This window comes from Syngnathoides biaculeatus, chromosome 20 (assembly GCF_019802595.1).
Source record: "Syngnathoides biaculeatus isolate LvHL_M chromosome 20, ASM1980259v1, whole genome shotgun sequence".
Classification (NCBI taxonomy): domain Eukaryota; kingdom Metazoa; phylum Chordata; class Actinopteri; order Syngnathiformes; family Syngnathidae; genus Syngnathoides; species Syngnathoides biaculeatus.
In genome coordinates this window covers 2,570,767-2,598,057 of record NC_084659.1, presented here as the reverse complement: position 1 = coordinate 2,598,057, position 27,291 = coordinate 2,570,767, and the positions used below count along the sequence as shown (strand labels likewise).

The following is a 27,291-nucleotide window of genomic DNA, read 5'->3' as shown; positions in this document are numbered from 1 at the left end:
AAAGTGCAGCAACCTTCCAATTTTTGAGACTGATTACCGTGAGGTTTTTCCTTTGTTTTTCCTTAATGTAACCCATCTTAAAAAAAGAACGTGGTGCCCCTTTTTCGAGACAAATGCTAACCAGGAAGTGGGACACAAGCGTTCAATCTGACAAGGTGACAGGTGGTTGGCACAAAATCGTGGTTATCTTGACAAACTCCAAGTGGCTGGCTGTGAATTTGGGATCTTGCTCAACAATAACATTTCTTAATAACACCGTCATGTCACAAAAATCCATCTATCCATTTTCTTAGCTGCTTATCCTCAAAAGGGTCGCAGGAGTGCTGGAGCCTATCCAAGCTGTCATAGGGCAGGAGGCAGGTTACACCCTGAACTGGTTGCCAGCCAATCACAGAGCACATAGAGACAGACAACAGTCGCAGACCTATGGGAAATGTAGAGTGTCTAATTAATTTTGCGTGTTTTTAGAATGTGAAAGGAAACCGGACTACCCTGAGAAAAACCACAACAGCCACAAGGAGAACATCCAAATTCCACGCAGGTGAATCTTCCACCTCAGAACTACGAGGTCAACGCTTTACATCTGCTCCACAGCGCCACTCCATCACAAAAGGAATATAGAAAAATGCTATATATAGAACTACGTATGTCTGGCATTAAAAGGAGAGACAGGTGTTCTCCATATTGGAGAATGAATCTGGCCGTGACAAAATTAGTTTGACACCACTGTCATAAATTATTGTGATCTTGTTTAATCATGCGACAACACTCAAGGACCAGGACAGATCAGAACACACTACGGCAAATAAACAGGATGTTCGGTTTGTGTGACGTCACGGAAAAATGGGGAAAAAAAGAAAAAGAGATGTCAGGCACGGGATGCAAAAAGCTGAATGCATATTCTGCATCATATTTCATGATTTAATTGACGCATATCTGGTGTATAATCACGCTGAAATGGCAGATGTGGTTTGTAAAGGAGTTCTCGAGTTATCAAGAAGCTCCAGGGAAAAGAGATAGTGTGGGTGGATAAATTGAAATACTTGGGGTCAACAATACAGAGCAATGGAGACTGTGATAAAGAAGTGAAACAACGGGTCCAAGCAGGCCGGAACACTTGGGGGACGGTGTCTGGTGTTCTTTGTGACAGAAGAGGTGGTGAGGCTGGCCATCATGTACGAATTAGAGACAGTGGCACTGAAGAAACAACAAGAAGCAGAACTTGAGGTAGAAGAAATGAAGATGTTGAGATTCTCGCTCGGAGTGAGGAGGTTGGATAGGATTAGAAATGAGCTCATTAGAGGGACAGCCAAAGTTGGATGTTTTGGAGACAAGGTTAGAGAGAGCAGACTTCAATGGTTTGAACATGTTGAGAGGTGAGAGAGTGAGTATGTTTGTAGAAGAGTGCTGAGGATGAAGCTGCCAGGCAAAAGAGTGAGAGGAAGACCAAAGAAAAGGTTGATGGACGTTGTGAAGGACACGAGATAGGCTTAGATGGAAAAAGATGACACGCTATGGCAACCCCTAACACAGTGGTTCCCAACTCGTGTGCTGTGGCACACAAATGTTCCATGAGACCTCAAATGGTTTGCCGTGGGAAAAGATCAAATTTCCCTTAATTGGTCAAAATATTATTTATTTAGAATAACAAAAAAATTCTTTCGTTATCTATCTATGGCAGCAGCGTATAAAGATAGACAGAACAAATAGATGCTTTTCTATGAGATGGAAGAATGTGTATAATTAACTTGTGTATCCACATTTTGTGATATTATTGTTTGTTGGTGTGGCGTGACTTTTTTTTAAATTTAAGTTATTTGCCTTAGCTCAATAAAGGTTGGGATTCACTGGCCTAACGGGTCAAGCCGAAAGGAAAAGAAGATACCTAAAACATCATTCTGAATGGGCTTTGATACCACATGCGAAAACCATACCCGAGCTAGCCAGGAGTTGAACGTAGAATCTTTGGGTCTATAGTGAGACGTTTTATCCATTGCTCCACAGGCCCTACAAAAAAATCGGAACCTTCTGCAAACCCATGTGTATAATTTTCACTGTCCCACTACGTCAAATAGAAACATCGAAAAAGGCGACTGGTGGGGTTAATTCCTGCCCTGCTGTGATGAAGAGGTGACCCGTTTAGGGAGTAACTTGTCAAGTCCCTGGTGGTCCAGTGGTAAGGATTCGATGTTTTTATTGGCACAGCCCGAGCTCGTGTCCCTGTCGCGGAATAAGAATTCTGAACCTTGTTTTGGGGACCTTGTCGCTTTAATTAAGTCTGCCGTAAAGGATAATGGGTAATCCATTTCCCTTGACTTCTCGCCATGTGGGAGAAGACAATTGTTCTTTTGCAAATCTTCCGGTATTTGGACAAAATGTTATGAATCTTCGACGCAGAATCCCCCCCCCCACCCGGTCGCTATTTTTGTGGCTTATATCATCCGTGCTGTCTTCGTGTCGGGTTGGAGTCGTCTCGTTCACGTTGATTTTTTTTTTCGGCCGAGCTCAATTTAGCTTGCGAACAAATAGACGCGTTTGTGAACTTGCTTCGCTAAAAGAGATTAAACGTGAGGTAAAGTCTTCTTCCCGCCACCAACTAGAAAGAATGTCTCATAAAATACTGAAGTGTTTCGGAAAAACTGGATTTAAAGAAAAAAAAACCACAAAGAATCATTGTTTTGCGACGTGTTGGAGGACGCTTTTTTTTCCTCCCCGCGTGTTCGTTTAGTTTCGGGTAGTGAGAATGTTGGTTATCCAAATACAGGCTGGAGATGATTAACAGTTTCTTCGAAGCTTTTACTTACAGAATATTCTGGGCACAAATGAGTGACAGATCAGAAGTGCAAAGCCACAGAGGAGCTACAGCATTCCCCCAATATTCAGCAGGGTCTGCATCACAAAACGCATAAAAGGAAAATAAAGAGCATCACAAAGAGAACCGCATCATAAAATAAGAGCGCCACAAACTATCCTCATCATAATGACCAATCTGGTAATAACGGGCACATTCCCATGCCCCGGTCTCTCCAGTAAGGTTAACTGATGATTTGGCATGTGTAAGCAATGTGAGCAAAAGATACGCATCAACAAAGAGATACACATCGATAATACTCTTCAGACGTTATTGACTTAATCAGGATTCTGAATGTTTTGTTAGAATAGCGTCTATATTTTAAACTATTATGAATCCGTCTAAGTTTTTATTTAATTGTTTCACATGTTCGGTTTGCATTAGCTTTTCTCATCGCCTCAAAGTGGTCTTGGTGTGAAAATGTGTGCAAAAAGCACAGCAGATTACGTGGAAGAACTTTGGGGCCCAAAAGAGGAAAAGAAGCCACAACTTCAACTACTGGACACAGTCTTCGATTTGCACCCTCAAAAAGTGCTGCGCAGGGCAGGTGTGTATACTTGTTGCATGAATGTATATGTTAGTGTCATTCCTGTGTTTATTTACAAACCCTGTTTAATGATGCATATAATGTAACATTGTTAACATCCGATGTGAACTATGTGGGTCTGCTCGGGGCTACGTGGTGGCTACGACCACCCAATTAACAACCCTGTGGTTACCAGAACGTTTAAAATATCAAAACAGTATTTGTACCTTGCATATTTGGGACAAAATTATGCATTTAGTTAAATCTTTAATTATAAAACCTCATAAATGTACAGAATTATAAATGTATAAAATAAATTATAAAAAACTATTATATTTTACTATAACTACCATTCATCACTCAGAGACTCCTGGTGGAGGCCCTGGCGATGTAGCTTTGAGATGAGGAGGGTTTTGTGTGCGTGTGTGTGTGTGCGTGTGTGTGTGTGTACCAGAATATTTAATATACTGTCAACAGTACAGTGTTTGTACTTTGCATAGTGGATACAAAAATTACAACAGTACAAGTGTCTAGTTAAACATTTATAAAACAAAATTTTTATTGCAGTACGAAATAAACATCCCTCACTCCAAAAATCCTCAGCTGTAGGCGCTGGCGGTGTAAATAGCTGAGTTTTTTACGTTTGCAATGAGGAGGTTTTATTTTTTATGTGGGTAAAATGTTTAAACTGTGACAACAGTACGTATTTGCACTTGCATATTTGAGACGAACATTTAACAGTACAAGTGTCTAGTTAAATGTTTTTTAAACCTTGTGCAACCTTGTGTAACATTTTTATTGCAGTACAATACAGCCTCGGTATTGACCACAAGCCGTTAATAATGGCAGTTCAAGAAGTGATTTGTTCGAAAACCGAATCGATATTTCCCTTTACAATGAATGGGGGAAAAAAATAATGCATTCCAAGCTGAAATTTTTTTGGGCTTTTTAAAGCATTTTTTTTTTTAGCTTTTCCTGATAATGAACTTCATAGTAGGAATACATGTATAGTTTAAATACTTTATATAATAAAATGATTTAAGATATATATTTATTTTTTGGTTAAATGTAGTGGCGTAGGCTAGGCTGGGAGTGCATTGCCGTATTTGCAGCGACTCTGCCCCCAGCCTTGTAAACTTTTTTTTTTTTATTAACAAAAGTGCAGAATAACTTTAAACAAGCAATAATGAGGGGCAAAAAAATAAAATAAAAATTATTTATTTTTACAAAAAGTAACACCCAAAAACATTACCTCATAAATTGAGTTAACGAAATCTTTGAAACAAAACTGAAATGCTAATGGAACAGAGCATTATTAAAGTTCAGAGAGAAATGCAAAACTATCAACTGACTCGCCACCTTTTCACAAAGAATGAATCTAGTGTCACTTGTTTCTGCTGTCTTTTTAGCACTTTTCTGAAGTGGCTCATCACAACATTAAAATTTTGCAATGCTCTGCTACATTCGGCTTTATCTGGGTGATGAAGTTCTACAAAATTATGGATTTCGTTCTATTTGGCACAGATTACTGGGTCTGAAATTTTCATTGTAGGTGCGTGTCCACTGTGAGAGAGAAGAAAAATCCAGAAATGTATGATTTTTTTTTTTTTAACTATTTGTGTGATACAGCTGTGAATAAGTATTTGAACACCTGTCTATCAGCTAGAATTCTGACCCTCCAAGACCTGTTAGTCCGCCATTAAAAGTGCACCTCCACTCCATGTATTGTCCTGAATCAGATGTTCTGTGTGAGGTCGTTAGCACACCTGTCCACCCCATACTATCAGTAAGACTCAAACTTGTAACATGGGCAAGACCAATGAGCTGTCCAAAGACACCAGAGATAAAATTGTACAACTCCACACGGATGGAAAGTGCTACGGAGAAATTGCCAAGCAGCTTGGTGAAAAAAGGTCCACTGTTGGAACAATCATTAGAAAATGGAAGAAGCTAAATCGTCAATCTCATTCGGAATGGAGCCCCGTGGAAGATATCACCTCGTGGGGTCTCAATGATCATTAGAAAGGTGAGGAATCACCCCAGGATTACACAACAGGACTTGGTCAATGACCTGAAAAGAGCTGTGACCACCATTTCCAAGGTAATTCGAATAGTGGTATGGTTGGTAATACACTAAGACGTTATGGTTTGAAATCATGCATGGCACGGAAAGGTTCCCCTGCTTAAACTGGCACATGTTTGCCATTGACCATTTTGATGATACAGATGAGTCATGAAAGTTTTGTGGTCAGATTAGCAGTCACTCACATTTGAAAAATATACGGGTGTGGTCAGTCATGCTCGCAGATAAAGTTGCGGGAGTTATTAGGGATGGAATCTCAAGACCTTAAAATAACGTACTGGATTAATATAACATAACTGTAAATTAAAAATAAATAAGATATATAACTAAAATAAACAAATTCAAACTCAGAAATGATCGTTTTCCATTTTAACTGACATTAGTAGAACATGATATAAAACAGCATTTAAAATTTTTCAAATTCTTGATCTGACAACTTTATCTGAAGAAAAGTTAGATGCACTGGCCTGTCAAGTAATAAACATGAACGGTCTATACCCGGAATAAAACCGAAAATGGTGAAAGTTTAGTTCAACATAATCGGCGTTCGTGGCAACAAGCTAGCGATACATTGGAAGAAACATTCCTGTCGGCAATTGTGATGTGTTGTGGGGGGGGGGGGGCACGCATCGCCGCGATTGCCGTAAATAGGAGGCTGGCATGCTAGAACGCGCCTTTATGTGCATGCGCTCGAAGTATTGGCCACACCTGAATCAAGCGAGGAGGTGGGTAATCGTCTGTCTTTTTTTTTTTTTTTTTTTTTTTTTAAACGCTGTCTCACTGCCTCGGAATCGACGCGATGAGCACCCCTGGTGTAACTGAATTTCCTTTGACATGGCTCATGATGTTGATGACTTTTGACGTAAATGCGCTCGCAGTACGTGAATTAAAAAGAGCTAGTATCGCAGAGATGGCTGGAGAGAATGGTTTGATAGACTCATATTTTATCTTCACTCAGTTGGAAGTCCTACTTTTTTGGTGCCATATCTTTTTAACCAACTTTCTGTCCTTTATAATACAGGGATGAAAAATGCCGGATCTCCATAGGCGTCTGAGTTATTCTCAAAAAGACCCAGTAAATACCAGTCAGATTTAAAGATAGTCTTCATGGGTGGAGAAGGGGCCTTTCGCTTTTTAGTGGACGATAGTTTCAGGCGAGGGTTGGTGGGAGAAAGATCTCTGCATGTGTCAAGTTGTCTTTGACTCCCTCAGTTCTTTGCCCCAACTTGAAAAGGGCCTTGGCCTTCAAACACATGAACAACTCAACTCTTCCTCTTTTCACAGTTTATTGATGGTTAAGGTGGTTGGGGGTTGATTAGAGATTGATTAGGTTGAAAACCTTGAACAAAGAAGAACATTGAACACATTGCGTTATTTTTAGTTTCAATAAATAGGTCATGAAAGCATTACTTTAACCTTACCAATCACATTTTAAGTAAATTAATGACATACATTTAGGTATTCAAAAGTAATTTAGTAAAAAGTAAATAAGCACCATAATTGAATGAATTAACCAAACAAACCACCCACTTTGTCTCCATGAATACTTTACTTCAGAAGTTAGACAAACACAAAGAAGTTGTGAGCTTGGAGCTGAAATGAAACAAATTAACCAATTAGCACCCAAGTCCTTTCCCTACCAGTTGCGTCTCTGACCGTAAACTGAGGAGTGTCTTTGGGTTCTTAGTTGCTTCTTCGTTGCTTCAGTTGTTTGTTAGTGATTTATTCCTTTTGCTGGTATGCTTTCTTTGTTCTACACAAGCTCACTTGCTGTCTGTGAGCAATATGGCTGGCCCTAGCCTCTGACAGGAAGTTTAAAGAGTTGTGTGATGAGGTTTCTCTGCCCCCTGCAGGTCTGGAGGAGGACAGGTGCTCTTCCTGTTAGTTGACCTGACAGCGTGATTATGGGCTGGACTCCGTCGTTGACAACAGTCTTCATCATATCCATCAGACCCAACATTGCATTCAGGCTGGGAGAGGGGGAGCTAACATCTACTGTGGATTGCGAATGGTTGTTCTAGTCAGAGGGGAGATTCTGAGGTATGGATGGCTCCAATGGGGCAGGAAGAGGTGTGGGAGATTTAAAGTGCCGGCACATTCCATTTGTCATTTGCTCATCAGATTGTTTGGATGACGCAAATGAATCTGTGTGCACCTTGTCTCTGCTTATCTCTTGTTCCTCCGATTGTTTGGGAACAACTGGATCCTTTTGTCTTTGGTTTTTGTGAACATTTTCTTTACAGGGTGGTGAATGACACACACAGTAGAAAATGTTGCCAGCTAAAAACTTAACCCTTTGTCTATCTAGACAGAAACCGTCTGCTTTGTAAACATTTTTATGCTCCCAAAAAAGGCAGAAATTGTCAATGAAACTCACGGATAGTGCAGTGCACACCTTGCCTAACCACCTATTCAATTGACGGAGCCTCGAGAAACGTTCATCTCCAGATCGTACAAGTGGGAGAGGTCCGCTTATGAAAACCTCAGCATCCATCCCTTCCACTTTTGTTAGGAGAGCTATGAAATCTCGCTTCAGTACCCCTGATTGCTGCTTGAGAACATCCAGGGCCTCTTCGTTTATAATGACAGATATCACAGTTGAGTGCTGATCAGTGACCTCTTAAGATTTTTTGAGAGATAACAGACACCGTGTCATTAAGAAAACACAGTACTTTGGTGTTCTTCTCACTGCAAAAGCGTTTCACATCCTTGATGGCTCCATCACCAACTATTGATGTTTGGGGTCCCAAATTTTTCTTGGATGATTTAATTTCATACCTTTCAGTGGTGTTGGAGGATGAGCATTCTTGGCCTGGGTCTTGTAAGAGTGCCTCAAATCTATTTGTAAGTCTGACATCAATATTTTGCACTGTAAATCCCACGAATAACAGGGGAACACTGTACCACAGACAAATTTCTTGCTGCAACGACTGTCCATGGCCGCTCACTTGGTGTTGAGGCGGCCCGCAGCGCAGGCCAGCCAGATTCTTCGGTAATCTCCTGGTGCTGTTGTGTCTTCTTTTGTAAATGTCCCATATGTTTGGGCTTTGCTCCCAGTAAATTCCAGGGAAAACTGCTGGGATGCCCGTTATCCTTTCCACAGTTCACTTCAGTCCTCGATGTTGAGGTAGGTGACTGTCTGTTAGCACACCTCTGCTCACCATTTTGAGACATCTGTAGAATGGTTTCATTTCCCGACTGTCCATTTACATCCACATAGACTTTAAGACAGCAGATTTTGGATTCCAGAATTGACACTGTCTGCAGTAGTCCATGATAGTCCTCAGTAGAGAAGGGAGGCAACTTGACGGCTGGTCTTGTTGCTCACACCAGGCTTGTGCTAATTAGCAGACCACTCTCACATAATGATGAAACAACTGATTATTCACAAAAAAGAAAAATACAATGCCATAGATTTAAAAGTATCCAGGAGTCGCTGTTTCTAAAAAAATATTTTAGAAGAAAACAAGCTTATCAGCACGAAAAAAAAAGTGTCAACAGAGGCAAAGCAAGCAGAGTAAGAGCAGAGGAAAAAACGTCTACTCTGTATGAGAAGCAAGAGAGAATGAGACCAAAAGTGAACTTTTTTTGTCATAAATCCACTAACCATGTTTGGAGAAAGACGAATGATGAGTTCCATCCCAAGAACACCATCGCTACTGTGAAGCATGGGGGTGGTAGCATCATGCTTTGGGGGTGTTTTTCTGCACATGGGACAGGATGACTACACTCTATTAAGGAGAGGATGACCGCGGCCATGTATTGTGAGAATTTGGGGAACAACCGCTTTCCCTTAGTCAGAGCATTCTAGATGTGTTGTGGCTGGGTCTTTCAACATGACAATGACCTGAAGCACACAGCCAGGAAAACCAAGGAGTGGCTCTGTAAGAAGCATATCAAGTTTCTGGCATGGCCTACCCAGTCTCCAGACCTAAACCCAATAGAAAATTTTTGTTTCTCAGTGACATGCCACAAACCTGTCTGATCGAGAGAAGATCTGGGTGGAGGGGTGGCCCAAAATCCCTCCTGCAGTGTGTGCAAACATGGTGAACAACTACAGGAAACGTTTGACCTCTGTAGTTGCAAACAAAGGCTACTGTATGAAATATTAACATTGGTTTTCTCAGGTGTTCAAATACTTATTTGCAGCTGTATCACATAAATAAATCGTTACAAAATCATACATTGTGATTTCTGGATTTTCTTTTTAGATTATCTCTTTCACAGTGGACATATACCTACGATGAAAATTCCAGACCCCTCCATGATATATTCTTCACTGTATATGCCTGGCCTAATTAGTGTCAATACAGTGCAGGTGTGGAGCTGCTGCCCGAGGCAGCTGCGCCCAGGGCAGTGGCCTGGTCATGCCCCTGACAGAGCCCTCTCCTAAAGCGCGGATCCCAGACATGACAAAACAAAAACCCCACCAGGGGTGGGCAGTAGGGCAGCCCGGAGGAGGCACAAACCGCCACCCCAGTCTGTCTGATGGTGACTCAGACGGACGTCCACGAGGGGGGTCCTATTAGCAAAGCAGGAACCAAACAGGAGCAGGTGACAGCTGAGGACGAACATGAAAGCTGTCAAGTTTTAAAAAAAATCACTGTGCTCTTATTTCTGCTGTGCAGGAACGAGATACAGTGATCCCAGTGTGCGGGCTCGCACTCGGCAAGTTCACAACAGTTTGGTGCAATGTAAACCATCCTGCACTCCCAAACAGACTTTGAGATCTTTCATGGTTGGCTGCCCATGACGTCCTCCCAGTCAGGCCATTATGCACCCCCGAGGGATGTCAGCACACTCAACATGTAGGTTGTGGCGCCCCTTAGTCGGTGAGCCATATTTTCTGAGAGTGCAGTGGTACTGTAGACCTGTGGCTGTGTCGGAGATGTTCCTAGAAAAACAGCTAAGACAAGCCTGAGGACTGTAGAGAGTGAACTCAAACCAACCAAGATTGTCTTTTCGTTCACGGAACAGACGGAGGACACACTGTGAGAGTGCACTACCTCAGACGACTGCCAAAGTGGTAGTCCCTGTCTGCTCTTTTTTATTGCATTCTCAGGCCAAAGGGTTACATGGTTACACAGGTAAAATGCTGACACAGATGGCTACACCAACAACACACAAACACTAAGGTACATGTTTCTTCAAGGCTGCAAGAGTGTCCTGATAAACCCACAAGGCCTAGTTTAAAGACATGTTTATGGCGTTTGGGGGTATCCTCCTGCGATAGAAGGGGTTATCTCCTCCCGGTGTTGAGGAGTATCTTCTTGAGATCAGAAGGGAAACATGCTGAGGCCAGGATGGAGACATCGCTTCCCAGTGTTCAGGGGCATCAGCTTGAGGTCGCCAGGGGGGCATCGCCTTTCAGGTGTCACTGGGTCACACTTCAAAACACGCAGACAGCTCACAAAGAGAACAATTCAGACGAAGACTAACAGAAACAAATGCATGATAAAACAATCCCAACAGCAACTATAGTAGTAATGATATACTTTTATCATGATAACTAACATAGTAATACATTCCTTATCATTTCCCCCCAGTTTATCACAATGAAAATAAAATGCATCATCAAACATTATCAAAAGCTGTTGCTTGAGTGGGAAGAAAACTACTCAAAACAACCCACCAGGGAAAAAAGGGTAGAAACCCTTTCCCAAGCAAGAGCGAAAGTTGAGGCAAAAGACTAAAGTTGTATTTGACTAACTATACGTATATACAAGGTAAACCTGGAAACATCAAACATTCACAACTGCATTGCTTTTCTGTGAAGTCGTCAAAAAAAGTTTACATAACAGTAGAATCATCATCATCATTATCAGAGTCCATGCACACTAGTTGATATTCAGACATAGCTACAGTAATTTGAGCAGCTATTTTCATCTCAACAATATCCATGACTTTCGCAGTACTGACTTTGCAAAAGGGAATACCACAAACGATACAAAAACAAGACAATAATAAAATACAAATGATAATTGCGGCTATACCAACAGCTATGCTTTCCCAATTTCCAAACGTATTCTGTAGCCATTGCAAAAAGGCGTCTGGTTCGACACCTTCCACACTCTTGAGTTTTCTCCCTATAAGCCCTGAGTAGTGTAAGGGTTTCAGTTAATGAACCACTAGACAATGTGTGTAGAGGGATAAAGGTACAACACTCACCAGATTCAATCATACGACAAACCCCTCCTTTTTCCGCCTATATCATGTCTCGTGCCTGCCTATTCTGCAAAGCCACAATTTAAATGGCATGCAATTGTGAAGCTGTATGTGTGACAATGCTTCTGTGAAATTTGTTAACGTGTTAACTTTATGATTCAGATAATTCATTAGTTCAGTGTGCTTATATGTGCTTATAGGAAAAAGATAACTTGTGAAAGACAGCTGTGTGAATGCTGCTTTCGTTTCATCCAACAATTTATCTTTGTCAGGAATGTTCCGAGGTTGGCCAATTGCATCAAAATAAACTGGGGTGTTCTGTGTAATTGGAGGCTTTAAATTAGCATTACTCAAATCTCTTTTCGTCCTGAGTGTACTGTTAAGTGTTAACACATCATCGTTCACAACAAAAGAAGTTGTTTGCTGGACTCCAGTAACATACACACAAGTTCCTGACCAATATGAAGACAATTTAGTTCCTCCTCCACAATACCACCACAACTGAGACCGCCGAACAAACAAACCTGGTGAGATTTTTTTGGAAAAGTCTCGATGGTGCCGCACATAGTGAACTTGATGTTACCATGATCAGTACACTTAGTCTGTCCACACTTATCGCGTTTAAAGCACGTGAAGTTCTCAGAGGTTGGAGGTTGAAACAACATCGGTCTGGTCTCTCCTTGCACAATAGGAAAATGAGTCGAGTATGCTAAACAAAAAGAGGTGCCTGGCAGACCCCGGGGTCATATTCAGAACACACTCAGATGGAACTGCAATCTGCAAAGCGGCACGTGGTTTCATACACACAACACAATCTTCCTTTAACGACTTAGCTACTGCCACTACTTTTTCGAGGAAGAGGTTACCATTGATCCCAACACCTGTGTCTTCTCTTAACAGAGTTTCAATGTCTTCTCCTTTAAAGTGAGTTTTAACACCACGTGCATTTTCTCTTATTTTTTCTCGCAGCGAGGTGATAACAGTGTTTAGATGTTCTTGCTGTGACTGGCCACTATGGATGGGTGGCTGCCAATTATAGCACAATTTAATTGGGACACGCGGATGGCCGCCTCCTCCGTACCATGCCCATAGCGTGAGCATTGTACAGTTCTCTCTGTCTTTATTTGGTAGGGACAACGTTGGCTGTAATACAAATGATATGGTGGGTACATTAGACCTTGTCACTTTGATAGATATTTTGCCGTGCCAATTTGACGCTCCCTCATTCCTATGTAGATTTGACCAATATTCACCATCAACAGAAGTGATATAATTTAACCAGGACACTTCATTTTTTATCATTTGCATCATGGGCACTCATTAGATAAAACCAATAATCTTGCCACTGAATCATTTTAGTTACTTCAGTGTATTGCTCTTCTAAATCTGCACCCGAATAGTCAGGAACCGCTGAGATCTTGCTGAACCTTGTCTGGCGGGACTGCAATTGGTCCAGCGGGATGGTGATGGAAAGTTTTTGAGAAAGGGAACATTAATTATATTACATTAATCATCGTCCCTGTTCTGTCCATCAGCAGCCGTAGGTTTCACAGGATGGACGTAGACAAAAGTCTACGGCTGGGCAACTGTTCCGTGATGGTGCTTTCCTTGCTGCGAAGTTGTGCACCACCTGCCATCAGGCACAGCCCTGCAAGAAAGTAAACAGCATTTTTGGTTGACAGGACTGCGGTCAGCCTCTGGCCGGTGGTCTTCTCCATCTTCCAGAGAGGGGTGTGTTTGCCACGGAAAACCCTCTCTCCAACTGTGGTCTTTCGTCGGTACACTGGTGTGTACGTCGTGGAGATCCTCCCCCGAGGGACTGGCGTCGCTCGGCCCGTCAGCAGGGAATCGGAGGAGCTTGGACTACGACTGGTGGATACAGCCGTCACGTCCCTGGACCTTTATAGCCGTAGGTGTCACTGCTATCACCTGGTGGGGGCCGTCCCAGCGTTCACTGTCCCAGCGAGGTCGTCTCAGCACTTTGAGGAAGACTTGATCTCCCACGCGGACGTGATTTGTCTGTGGAGCAGAACACACTGGCAACTGTTTATGCATCTCTTTCCGGTCAAACATGTTTTTTATGTGGACTGGGCTCGATGTGCCCGTTGCTGGTTATTCTGACGAGTCGAGGTCTGGAAGTCTGGAAGTCTGTAGGGGCGGGCATATAGAATTTCAAATGGGGATAATGTTTTTCCTTCAGCTGGCACTATCCTTATTGCCATTGCAACGATTGAAACACAGTCAGGCCATTGTCTTTTTGTTTCCTTTATTGTCTTTATGAGTCTAGCTTTGACAGTTCAGTCCAGCAGTTTTTGGATGATACACGCAATGACGCTTTCAGTCGATTTTCAGCAGCTGTCCAACTTTTGTCACAGCATCATTCACAAAATGTGTGCCATTGTCACTTCGAATCAGACTTGGAATGCCAAACGTTGGAATAATATGATTACACAGTGCTTTTACAACCGTCTTTGCATCAGCATGCACTGTTGGAAACAACTCAACCCATTTGGAGAACACATCAATTATCACCAAACAATATTGCATCCCTAATGCTTTGTTGAACTCAATGTAATCCATATGGATTGTGTGAAATGGGTCTGGAGGGAGAGGAAATGTTCCTCTTCGTGGTCTTAAATACCCTTGTGCATTATTTTTTAAACAGATAACACATTGTTTGCATTGTTTTGAGAAGTGTAAAAACCCATGTGTGTGATAATACTGTTGTGTCAATGCCACCATCCCCCCTGTTGACACATGACTCAATCCATGTGTCAATCTTGCTGCCCATCCAAACAATGATTTTGGCAGCCAGGGTTTTTCATCGGCCAATTTGCTAACCCCATCCTTGTCAATTTTCACACCTTTGTTCTCCCAATGTGTGCGTCAGTGAGTGGTGCTTTTTTCTGACGTGAAATCAAAATGTCATGTTGATTTACTGCGTGTGTTTTTGTTACCTCTTTCACCAGTGCTATGTCAACCATGGGGAATCCCTGGGCTGCAGCCTTGGCTGCTTGATCAATTAGTCTGTTACCAATTGTAATTGGGTCACTTCCTGCTAATTGAGCTTCACATTTACAAATGGCTACTTTGTCCGGCGGTTGTACTGCGTCCAGTAACTGCTGGTGAAGTGCCTTCTGAGCAACCTCTTTACCTATTGTGGTAATAAGCCCCGATTTGACCGTTGTCGACAAAACACATGAACTGAACCCCAGCCATATTGGAGTGGCTCGTGCTACGGAATCCAATTGTTGCGAATAGTATGCAACTGGTCTCATTTTCCCTCTGTGTTTCTGCAGCAACACTGAGGTCATGAACCCGTTTTTTGCAGTCACTGTCTGCTCAAAAGACCTGTCATAATTTAGTAGTGCGAGCACAGCTGAGTCAATGAGTTCTCTTTTGACAAGATCAAAAGCTTTGTCAGCTTCTGGCGTCCATGCAATTTTGTCTTGTAATGTCATTGGCTTATCACAAATTATGTTCAGCAATGGTCACGTGATTTCTGAGTAATTTGCAATCCAGGCGCGATAATAATTGCAAAGACCCAAAAATGACGTGCTTTTTTGTTACAGGTTTTGGAGCCTTGGCGACGGCTTGTTTATGTTTGTCACCGACAATGCGTCCTCGTTCAGTCAAAATGTGTCCTAGATACGTTACTTCTTGTTTCCATAATTGCATTGTGTCTTTTGAAACTTTGTTTCCCGTGTCATACAAATATTGCAGTAACGCTAATGTAATAATCGATTTTGCATTGCTCTTGTGTGTTTGAGGCCACTAAAATGTCATCCACATATGCCAAAATTTGGCTTTTGTGTGTGCCATTAAATGAGGCCAAACACCTTGTGATTGCTTCTGAGAAAATTGTTGGGGAGTCACAAAATCCCTGGGATAACCTTGTGAACGTTAATTTCTCACCTTTGAACGTAAACGTGAACCAGTATTGGCTGTCAGGGTGGACAGGGATACTCCAAAAGGCATTACACAGGTCCACCACCGAAAACCACCTAGTTCCCGGTTGTAATGAGTTCAAAAGAGTGTGTGGATTAGGAACATATGGCGCACGCGATTGTACTCCTTGGTTTACTGCACGTAAATCTTGAATTAATCTCCATTTGTTGCTGTGTTCTTTTCGGACTGGAAATATAGGCCTATTACAAGGCGAGTCTGGGCACGCGCGTAAAATTCCTGCCTTTTTTTAATTCGGTAACTTTCGGGGTTGGATGCCTTTTTTCAGCGGGTATTGTCGAATTATCGGACGATGTTCCGTTTTTCCCTGTATAATTACTGGTGGTGTGTTTGTCATGAGTCCAACATCACCGGGTCCAGTGCTCCACAGCCCGGATGGGAGATGACAAATGGCTTCTTCCTCAACAGGGGTGAGCACATAAACTTCGGCTAATCAGCTGTAGTGGACTCGTGCAAATGTATCAAAATTCCATCGAACGCGCAATCTGAACCATCCTGATTCTGTTTCTTCAACGTCGTCGAAGTTTTGTGATGGGACCCAAATTTCGTGTGGAATTGTTCTGGCAAAATTGTTTGTGTCCCTCCAGTCACATTGTTTTGGCTTCACAAGTGAAATGTGTGGATGCTGCCCGGGAGGGAGCAGCGCTTTCACTTCCGCGGTGAGTCTTGATAGTCACAAAACACCACCTTCCTTTCCAATAAATGTAATTGACCTGCACTTCTTGTTCAGCCAATTCCAAAAACAATTTGGTGTAGTCTGGATCAGGGCCCGAGGATTCTTTGTACCTAATGGTGACATGTAAATTATTTCAGTACTGCATGTCGCCTCACGGTTGGACCTTCCCGTGAGCTACTTTCAGTAAATTTTCAACGCCACATTCCTCTTCAGGCAAATCCAGCGACCAATAATAATGTGCCCCATTTTCTTGAATTTGGATGTTTGCTTGCATTCGCCCCTGTTTATTAATTGCGATGATAATCTCTAATTGTGTCAATGCCGCGCGACCTAATAAATTGAGTGGGCACCGTGGCTGTAGAACTCCTTCCACATTCACCTTTTTATTTGGGTCATCGGGACTCTGCAACTCGATAGGATGGGACAAAACTAAGGGTTGAACTAAACCATGAGCTCCGCGCATGTAAACCTTTTTTCGGCTCGGTTTAACTGTCGCGGGATCCCATTTTCCTAAAACGGTCACATCAGCGTCCGTATCAACTAGGAAAACAGTTGTTTTTCCCTGAACTAGTAAAGTTAATTCTGGTTTCATCATGGGCTCAGTCTGATGACGCACTGAATAATTTTCGAGGACGAACATGTGTTTGTCTTGCTCAACATTTTCATCATTGTCGCTATCGGAGGAGTTCAGAGGGTGGGTCACCAATCTGCCGTCCGCAGCCCCTCTGGAGTCCTGGCCTAGTCATTCATCATCAGATGAATCGTCAACACGGCGTCGACAAGGCTCGGCCTTGGCTTTACAATAGTGAGCACGATGACGGTCTTTGCCGTTAAGACACTTGCCTTCTCTAAACCACGTTTGCTTTTTGGGTGATAATTTGGAGACGTCAAATGGAGGTTTTTTGTTACTCCCGTCATGTGGTCCCCCTTTTGTGTCATGAAGCTTTCCTGTATAGTTAATGTTTACTACAGGATGCTCTGCTTTTTTCTTTTTTTGCTCGACACGTTCATAATTTCTTGCATAATTTAGGATTTCCTCCATTGGGCAAGTCGGCCAATTCAAATTATGCTTCTTCACGTAATTACAAATTTCTGATCGAACTTGATTTAGAAAGTGTTGTTTTAAATGGGAGTTAAATAATTCCCTTTGATCTTCTGGAATTCCGCTGTACACTTTGAAAATGGTGCGGAGTCTGTGAAAGAAATCATCTACAGACTCCTCTTGTTTCTGGGTGCATTTCACAATTTCCTTTGGATCAGCACTTTTTTGAACGCATTAGCACATGTTTCCATGATTCGGCGTAAATGTCCGCCATCCTGACGAGCCAGTTCTTCATAAGGAATGAACTGTCCGTCATTTCGTCTTGGATTAAACTGTTGGACTATAGCGCCATATTTTGACCCTCTTGTTAATGCCAGTGGTTTAAAAAATTCCCCCGCATTCAGGCGGTGGCTGTGAACCATGTCTGTCATTTCATTAACGAATGCATCCGAGTCGTCATTTGGATTTGGGAGTGATCTCGCAATGTCTCTGTATTCGGTTGGGGTCCATGGTCTGTACACAAAGATAGAATCATCACCCTGGACAGGCATTTCTACCATAGGGTAGGCCTGAACTTGATCATTTAAGTGGGGGTGATGACTCTAGTCTGGGACTAGTGGGGCATTCAAATTAAGGGAATGTCTACACTGGCCCACTGATCCCTTAGTTCGTGTTTGATAAGGGGTAATGTTACAATTTGTCTCACATGGTTTATTCTGTTCTACTTGCTTGTCAGTCAGTTTACCTGTCACCTGAGAATATGATGGCAAAGACTGATATAATTTTTGCTTGGGTGTCTTTGATATCATATTGCCAGATTGTGCGGTTATGGTTGAGTCGTCGTCCATTTTCTTTTTTTTTTTTTTTTTTTTCAGTTTTACGACTTTGAATTTCTCTGGCCCTATCAAGGAGGGCCCTACAATAAGACCACTATTTACCCTGGGTATTGTCTTTTCTCTTCTGCCTGTCTTTATTAAATAATTTACTGAGAAGTTTGTCCAATTCTTCAGTTGTCTACATTTCCAGAAAATCCATACTTTTTCTGAATTTTGTTGTTCCCTTATAATCAATTTCAGCTAAACAACATTTTTCCTTTACTTCAACGTCGGAAAGTGGACAGTTGGAATTTTTGGTCGACATTAACGCCATTTCTGACGGTCTTATTTCTTATAAGCGTCTAGATATGGTTCCTCAGTGTTGAGAAAAATTCAAAGTGCCTGACTTCGGGTTGAATACCAAGCTTCAAGTCCCAATTCGGAGCGGGTAACACCTGGGTGTTTTTACTCACGACCCTCAGTCAGTTTTAGATTTCTCAAACTTTGGACATTCACTCTGTACACATTCACTCTCACAGGCTGATCAATTTCTGTGTCCTGAAACTAAAAGTGTTCTACTTTTCCAAGTGTCAAACACTGACCTTTGAAAAATAGGAAATATACTAGTCTTTCGACTAGATATTCGGAACTATTCTTCCCAAGTGTTATAAAAACACTGACCTGTGAAAAATAGGAAATATACTAGTCTTTCGACTAGATATTCTGCACTACTTTTCCAAGTGTTATAAAAACACTGACCTTTGAAAAATAGGAAATATACTAGTCTTTTGACTAGATATTCGGAACTATTCTTCCCAAGTGTTATAAAAACACTGACCTGTGAAAAATAGGAAATATACTAGTCTTTCGACTAGATATTCTGCACTACTTTTCCAAGTGTTATAAAAACACTGACCTTTGAAAAATAGGAAATATACTAGTCTTTCGACTAGATATTCTGTACTACTTTTCCAAGTGTTATGCAAACACTGACCCGTGAAAAATAGGAAATATACTAGTCTTTCGACTATATATTCAGTGCTATTTTTCCAAGTGTAATGCAAACACTGACCTGTGACAATCTCCGTTGGTTGAGACACATGCAATTCATAGGATGACGTTTGTGTTCTCCCGGCGGAGGATGTCCGAGGGCTGGCCTCGTGGAAAGGAGGACTTTCCACGTCTCCTGGAGACTTGGACAGTGCACCAATTTCAGTCGTCGTCGATGACCCGCCGAAAAGAAAACGTTGTCATCCGGCTCAAAGGACCAAGTTTTAGAATGTCAGAGATGTTCTTAGAAAAACAGCTAAGACAAGCCTGAGGACTGTAGAGAGCTAACTCAAACCATCCAAGATTGTCTTTCTCGCGATGGACAGATGGAGGACACACTGTGTGAGTGTGCTTCCTCAGACTGCCAAAGTGGTAGTCCCTGTCTGCTCTTTTTTATTGCTTTCTCAGGTCAAAGGGTTACATGGTTACACAGTGAAAATGCTGACAACAGATGGCTACACCAACAGCACGTGAACACTAAGGTACATGTTTCTTCAAGGCTGCAAGAGTGTCCTGATAAACCCACAAGAGAAAAAGCATGGCATTGTTTAAAGACATGTTTATGCCATTTGGGGGTATCCTCTTGCGGTAGAAGGGCGTTATCTCCTCCCAGTGTTGAGGAGTATCTGCTTAAGATCATAAGGGAAAAATGCTGAGGTTGGGATGGAGACATCGCTTTCCAGTGTTCAGGAGTATCAGCTTGAGGACGGCAGGGGGCATCGCCTCCCAGTTGTCACTGGGTCACACTTCAAGACACGCACGCAGCTCACAAAGAGGACAATTCTGACTAAGACTAACAGAAACAAACGCATGATAAAACAATCCTAACAGCAACTATAGTAGTAATGATGATACTTTTATCATGATAACTAACATAGTAATACATTCCTTATCAGGGTGACAGCTGGCCACTTGCAATTCCCGGACTTACCAGCAAGGGGGGGTCCTAAACAAGGAATTTATCCTCTACGGGCTGAGCCAGTCAGGTTTATAGAGGAGGAGTTCGAGATGCACTGACTCACCATTGCCGCCATCAAAGACGCCATCTGGACCTCCAAAAACTTGCTGGTAAGGAGGTACAGACAGACCCCGCCCCGTGGCTGTGCTTCAGATGGCTGCAACCTCTATCAAGGCTGCACGCGGCAAGCCACAACACAGCCATAAAGAGTTATCTGGGCCTCACCCGGAGATGGTCTCGGCAGCGGTGGCCTGACAATACGGGAGAGGAAAGAGCAAAGAAGAGAACATCTGCGACTGTCGCTGGCCAACCTGGCAGGATCCTGGATCGTGCTGTTTGGAAGTGTGGGATGAGTTTCACTTAGTAAGTGATCGTTACGTTCCTGCACAGTAGAAATTTAGTTTAGTACTGTATTTATTCCCTTAGTTAAATAAAATTAAACAAGTGGAATGTGAGGCCCCATAGCGCAGTGTTTAGAGCATTGGTTTGGTAAACCAGGGGGCATTGGTTTGTATTCCACTGGAGTCTCCACTCATCTGAGAGGGGTTTCTTCAGGAAGGACATCCGGTGTAAAAACTGTGCCAAACAAATATGATGTCACACTGTGGTGATCCCTAACCAGACAAGCCGAAAGAAACTTACTATAAAAGAATGGAATGTAAAAAGTGTTTTATTTTTAAAATGTTTTTCATGTAAAGTCTGGTTAAGAGACAATAAAATTGTACAAAAAAAAAAAAAGAATCCTAACTGCCTCATTAGCGCAATCATATTGTAGCTTACATACACGCTAAAACAAGTTGGCATGCATGCATGTAACCAGTGTATATTATTAATACTGCACCCATTATTCACGGTTGTGTAAGAAATGTAAATCCCACGAATAACAGGGGAACACTGTACTACAGACAAATTTCTCATGTGCTCTTGAGATACCTAACAAATAAACATGATTCTGATTCAAGTTGTGTACAAAAAAACACAAGATAATTTGTCGTGATTGTACCTGAATGGTGTTCTGTTACTGGACTTGTGTGCTCATCATGAATTGTCCATAATGAACACTGTGTTCAGGCATAATTGTGTCCACATTTGCACCTGGCACCAGGACACCCAAGGTCACAGTTCGATGATCGACTTTGTGGTCGTGTCATTGGACTTGCGACCGCATGTCTTGGACACTCGGGTGAAGAGACGGGCAGAGCTGTCAACTGATCACCTGGTGGTGAGTTGGCTCCGATGGTGGGCGAAGATGCCAGTCCAACGTGGCAGGTCCAAACATTTTGTGAGGGTCTGCTGGGATTGGCTGGCAGAGTCCCCTGTCAGAAAGAATTTCAACTCCCACCTCGGAAAGAACTTTGCTCATGTGCCTGGGGAGGTGGGGGACATTGAGTCTGAGTGGATGATGTTCAGCACCTCCATTGCTGAGGCAGCTGACTGGAGCTGTGGCCATAAGGTGGTCGGTGCCTGTTGTGGCAGAAACCCCCGAACACGTTGGTGGACAACAACAGTGAAGGATGCTGCCAAACTGAAGAAGGAGTCCTATTGGGCATTTTTAGCCTGTGGGACTTCTGAGGGAGCTGATAGGTCCTGGCTGGGCAAGCGGAATGCAGCTTCAGTGGTCAGTCAGGCAAAAACCTGGCGCGTGGGAGCAGTTCGTCGAGGCCATGGATAATGATGGGATGTTGTGAGCCGGCGGGGAGAATAGTTTAAAGACCTCCTCAAAATCTGAGTCTGTGTTCTCTGAGGCAGGCTCTTCTATCTCTGGGGTTGAGGTCACCAAGGTGGTTAAAAAGCTCTTTGGTGGCAGGGCCCCAGGGGTGGATGAGATTTGTCTGGAGTTTATAAAGGATCTGGATGTTATGGGGCTGTCCTGGTTGACACGCCTCCGCAACATCGCATGGACATCGGGGACAGTGCCTCTGGATTGGCAGACTGGGGTGGTGGTCCCCCTGTTTAAGAAGGGTGATCGGAGGGTGTGTTCCAACTCGTCAGCCTCCCTGGTAAGGTCTACTCAGGGGTACTGGAGAGGAGAGTCCGTTGGGAAGTCAAATCTCAGAATCAGAACGAGCAATGTGGTTTTCGTCCTGGCCGTGGAACAGTGGACCAGCTCTACACCATCAGCAGCTCCTCGAGAGTGCATGGCAGTTCGCCCAACCAGTCTACATGTGTTTTGTGGACTTGGAGAAGGCATTTGACCGTGTCACACGGGGAGTCCTGTGGGGGGTTTCGGGAGTATGGGGTACCGTATCCCCTGATACTCTTCGGTTCCTGTACAACTGGCGTCAGAGTTTTGTTTGCATTGCCGGCAATAAGTCAGACTCGTTTCCGGTGAGCGTTGGACTCCTCCAAGGTTGCCCTTTGTCACCGATAGTCTTGAGTTTTTTGGGGCAGAATATATAGCCACAGTCGAGGTGTAGAGTGTGTCCGGTTTGGTGGCCTCAGCATCGCATCTCTGCTGTTTGCAGATGATTTGGTTCTTTTGGCGTCATCAAGCCGTGCTCTCCTATGCTCACTGGAGTGGTTCGCAGCTGAGTGGGGAGCGGCTGGGATGAGAATCAGCACCTCCAAATCTGAAACCCATAGTCCTCAATTGGAAAAGGATGGCGTGCCCTTTCCGGGTCGGGGATGAGATCCTGCCCCAAGTTGAGACGTTCAAGTATCTTGGAGTCTTGTTCACAAGTGAGGGAAGAATCGAGCAGGAGATTGACAGACTGATCGGTGCAGCGTCTGCAGTAATGTGAAGATTGTATCAGTCCGTTGTAGTCAAGAGGGAGCTAAGTAGAAAGGCGACGCTCTCAATTTACCATTCGATCTACGTTCCTACCAACACCCATGGGCACGATCTGTGGGTTGTGACTGAAAGGATAAGATCCCAAGTACAAGCGGCCGAAATGAGTCTCCTCCGCTGGATGTCCGGCTCTCCCTTAGAGATAGGGTGAGAAGCTTGATCATCCGGGAGGGGCTCAGCGTCGAGCCGGTGCTCCTCCTCATTGAAAGATGTTTTTATTTCCATTTCCACTGCCTGCTACTTTTGACTTTCATTGATCTGTAGCGCTTTCCCGACAGAAGGAGCTGGAAGAGCTGGTGGCCAGGATGTGGAGGGTCCGAGAGGATTCTGCCTGTTCTGGATCTAGTTCGTGTTCTGTGCAAGTCCTTGATAGTGGGTAGCCTGGTGCCGACAGTCCATTCAGTGGTTTGGGTTGTCCGTTGCAGTCTGACTTTGTCATTTTTTGTGGCGGCCCCAAACCAGATTGTGATGGAGGTACACAGTACTGACTGGATAACCACTGGGTAAAATTGCCTCAGGAACTCTTGTGACAGGCCGTGCTTCCTCAAAAGCCACAAGAAGTGCATCCTTTGCTGGGCTTTTTTGAGAATGGAGTTGATGTTCATCCCCCACTTCAGGTCCTCCGAGACTGTAATTCCCAAGAACTTGAAGGTTTCGATGGTTGACACGAGACAGTTGGACAGCTTCAGGGACAGCTGTGGTGAAAGATGCCTCCTGAAGTCCACGATCATCTCCACAGTCTTTAGTGTTCAACGCCAGGTTGTGTTGACCACACCAAAGCTCCAGTCTCGCCACTTCCTGTCGATACGCAGACTCGTCGCCGGCTTTGATCAGGCCGATGACCGTGGTGTCATCTGCAAACTTCAGGAGTTTGACAGTCACATGGCACGAGGTGCAGTTGTTCGTGTAGAGAGAGAAGAGCAGAGGGGAGAGGACCACAACCTTGGGGTGCCCCGATGCTGATAGTGGAGTCTCCCAGTCTCACCTGCTGTGTCCTTCCAGTCAGGAAGTTGTAGATCCACCGGGAGATGGCAGGCGAGACGCTGAGCTGGAGAAGTTTGGAGGAGAGGAGTTCAGTGATGATGATGTTAAACCAGTGGCTCCCAAAGTCAACCTGGGCCCGGACCCCGAGTGAGTCGTTCATAAAGCTCCCAGACCCCCAACCTCAGCTTTCGCAAATAATGTAATGTAAGCTATCGGCACTGTATTACTGGGGCGTGGCGCTGCCTGAATCACTCATCTGGGCTGGGCTCAAAATAGGATAGATAGGATGTGAGACATAGCGAGACAGAATTTTTTTTTATTATTACTATGTCTCAGACATCGTGTCGTTTTTCGTGGGGGTCCGTAGACCCCACTTTGGGAACCACTGTGTTAAACGCAGAGCTGAACTCCACAAACAGGATCCTTGTATAGGTAACCTCGCTGTCAAGATGTTCAAGGATGAAGTGCAGACACATGTTGACAAGGACCTGTGTCTCTCTTGAGGTGATGCAGCACAAGGCGTTCAAAAGATTTCATGACTACAGATGTCAAGGCAACAGGCGTGTAGTCATTAAGACCTGAGACTGCTGATTTTTTGGGGGACCAGGCTGATACTTCACACAGTTCTAGAGACCTGTTGAAGATTTTTGTGAAGACAAGAGCAAGTTGGTCTGTGCAGACTTGAGGCAGGATGGAGACACAAGGTCTGGGCCCGGCGGTTTGTGTGATCTTTTGTTGTTTGAAGATCTGTCTAACGTCCCTTTTATGGATGTTAAACGGTGGAGAGGAAGGTGGAATGGAAGTTGCGTAGTGTGGAAGCATCTATTTAAAATCTGCAGTAAAAGGTATTTAGGTCGTCTGCTAGCCCGCTATTGTTTTCTACCGGGGGTGAACGTCGCTTGCAGTTAGTGAGTGATTGTAGATTGTGCCAAACTGATTTGGAGTCATTAGCACCAAGATGTTTTTCCAGCTAAACTGCATTGTCTCTTTTTGCGATGTTAATTTCTTTAGTCAGCTGATTTCGAGTGTGAATGTAGAGGGCCCTGTCCCCACTGCGATTTGCACGCTAATGCAAACACATTAGGTCTGACTCCTTTGTTTTGTCATTTGTCTTGCAGAAATCAGTGAAAATCTTAAAGTGTGGGAGCAGTCAGTGTCCTGTCACATCAAAGAGGAAGAGGAGGATGAAGAGGTTCAACACATCAAAGAGGAAGAGTTTTTACACTTGAAAGAGGAAGAGCAGGAGGAAATCATCCATGGTCCATCCACTGGTATCCATTTGAAGACTGAAGATGGTCAAGGTGAGGAGAGACGAGGGGCGGAGGCTCCAAGAAGAAATAACTCCAGTGATGGAGAGTGCAACAGTAGAAGATTACAAACAGACAGTCATGTTGATAGTTATGAAGAGTTGGAAGGTGATATGACATGTCGCACTTCCAAGAAATGCTGGAAATGTTCTCAGTGTAGGAAAGCTTTTGCTTCTATGAGCAGTTTGAAACGACACGTGAAAATACACACAGGTGAGAAGCCTTTTTCCTGCTCAGATTGTGGTCAAAGATTCACTCAGAAGAGATATTTAAAAATACACACCAGAACCCACACTGGTGAAAAACCTTTTTCCTGCTCAATTTGTGGTCAAAGATTCACTCAGAAAGGATATTTAAAAATACACAGAAGAATCCACACTGGTGAAAAACCTTTTTCCTGCTCGGTTTGTGGTCAAAGTTTCACTCAGAAGGGATATTTAAAAATACACACAAGAACCCACACTGGTGAAAAACCTTTTTCCTGCTTAGTTTGTGGTCAAAGATTCTCTCTGAAAGGAACCTTAAAAAGACATACAAGAACCCACACTGGTGAGAAACCAGTTTCCTGTTCAATTTGTGGTCAAAGATTCACTCAGAATAGATGTTTAAAAATACACACAAGAACCCACACTGGAGAGAAACCTTTTTCGTGCTCAATTTGTAGCCGAACATTCTCAATCAAGAGCAGCTTACAAAGACACATGAGAACCCACACCGGAGAGAAGCCTTTTTCCTGTTCAGTTTGTGTTCAAAGATTCAGTTATGAATATCGGGCACAGACACACAAGTGTGGTGGTGAGAATAGCAGTGACCTAGGAGGTTCTAATTCATATGTGAAAATTTAATAAAGTAGTTACTATGTTACTGACTTATAAAAATCCACATGCTTCTGTGTACGAGCTTGCTTTGTATCTTTTTTTTTATTTTCTGAAAAGTTTTAATTTTGAAGGTGAGGGGATTACACTTGACAACTACAACTACTACATTTCGGTTGGTTTGATGACGGTACAGATGTGACTGTACACACATAGCAAGTATAGTAACTGTCTTATCACCCTTCAAGGCTTCTTTATCCAGTGAAATACAGTGAAATTTGAAACAAATGTTTCATTCGAACATTTTCATTGCTCAGGGACTAACATTCTCTGTGCATGCTATCAAGCTCATTCATATTCATGTCACTTTGTGTGGTAGATTCACAACTACATGTGTCAAATGAAGGACTATCAGTAAGTTCACTCTCTGTTTCATTTTGTTCTTCTGTGTTCCCTGTGGACGAAGATTATAGAATCAAAAATGTCGCAGCTGCTTCTGTAATCTGATACATAAAACTGTCAATATTTTAGTCTTGTTATGCATATTCTAATAATTCTGTGCATTATGTGCGATATATGATTATGTGGTTTATATGTTTACAAATAAACAAAATTTGATGGGCTACTGGTTTTGGCCAAATTTGTGAAAAAGCAAACTTTGTTTATGTTTTAACCTAACTATGTTTATGTTTATAACAACCCCGTTATGTTGTTCTCACCTAATCGTTTTTCTAAGAAAGCTCTCGCCTGTGAGACTTTTGGAGCACTTGCTTGGACTTTCTTTTCTGGGGTGAGCTGACATGTTTGAACGGCGTTGGAATATAATGTGTCGTCAATTTTTTTCTGCAACTTCAAAGAACACAATATACGCCATGTTTAAAACTATTGGTTAAGATCTGATCACGTTTAGTAGGGGCTACTTGAAATATGGAGAAACCTATATAGATCTATATCTGAAAATTATTATTAAAAATACTGGTTGAGCTACTGTGTGCTACACAGTAGGCCACACATTATGATCATGTGATAAGCATGCAGTCATTTACACCAATACAGATCTACCGTACAGGATGTAGATTTATTTTAATAAATTTATGATCACTGTCTTATCTTTCCTTTACTAGATCTTGTCTCGATGTACTTTCTATCAAGTAATCACTGCAAACATGGTGGTCCTGGAAGGCTGCCAACCATCCCGTCTTATGGCAGCAATCCACATCTATTTTTTGTGGGTCCGTAGGAAATCATTGTAACTTTTCTGTTCT

General features: G+C 43.0%; 1 protein-coding gene and 1 long non-coding RNA gene across 8 annotated transcripts in view; one reads left to right on the top strand and one right to left on the bottom strand.

Moving 5' to 3' along the window:
* Positions 1–2,892, bottom strand: part of LOC133493658 (uncharacterized) — a 38,003-nt gene extending 35,111 nt beyond the window's left edge. The window contains exon 1 of the long non-coding RNA XR_009793089.1: positions 2,805–2,892. This is a non-coding gene — a long non-coding RNA (uncharacterized LOC133493658). The remainder of the gene's footprint in view (positions 1–2,804) is intronic.
* LOC133493631 (zinc finger protein 239-like) lies at positions 1,794–26,753 on the top strand. Of its 7 annotated transcripts, none has more exons than XM_061807225.1 (4): positions 2,222–2,297; positions 3,236–3,398; positions 13,308–13,534; positions 25,023–26,753. In XM_061807225.1, the coding sequence occupies exons 1-4, from the start codon at positions 2,294–2,296 to the stop codon at positions 26,054–26,056; spliced, it is 1,428 nt and encodes a 475-aa protein (XP_061663209.1). In that variant the 5' UTR covers positions 2,222–2,293; the 3' UTR covers positions 26,057–26,753. The 7 variants fall into 7 exon arrangements, 6 of the variants coding, with proteins under 6 accessions (XP_061663212.1, XP_061663209.1, XP_061663214.1 ...); XM_061807226.1 differs by lacking the exon at positions 2,222–2,297 and adding an exon at positions 7,314–7,500 and having other exon boundaries at positions 3,266–3,398; XM_061807228.1 differs by lacking the exons at positions 2,222–2,297; positions 13,308–13,534 and adding an exon at positions 1,794–2,176 and having other exon boundaries at positions 25,023–26,748.
* The last annotated feature ends 538 nt before the right edge of the window (positions 26,754–27,291 follow it).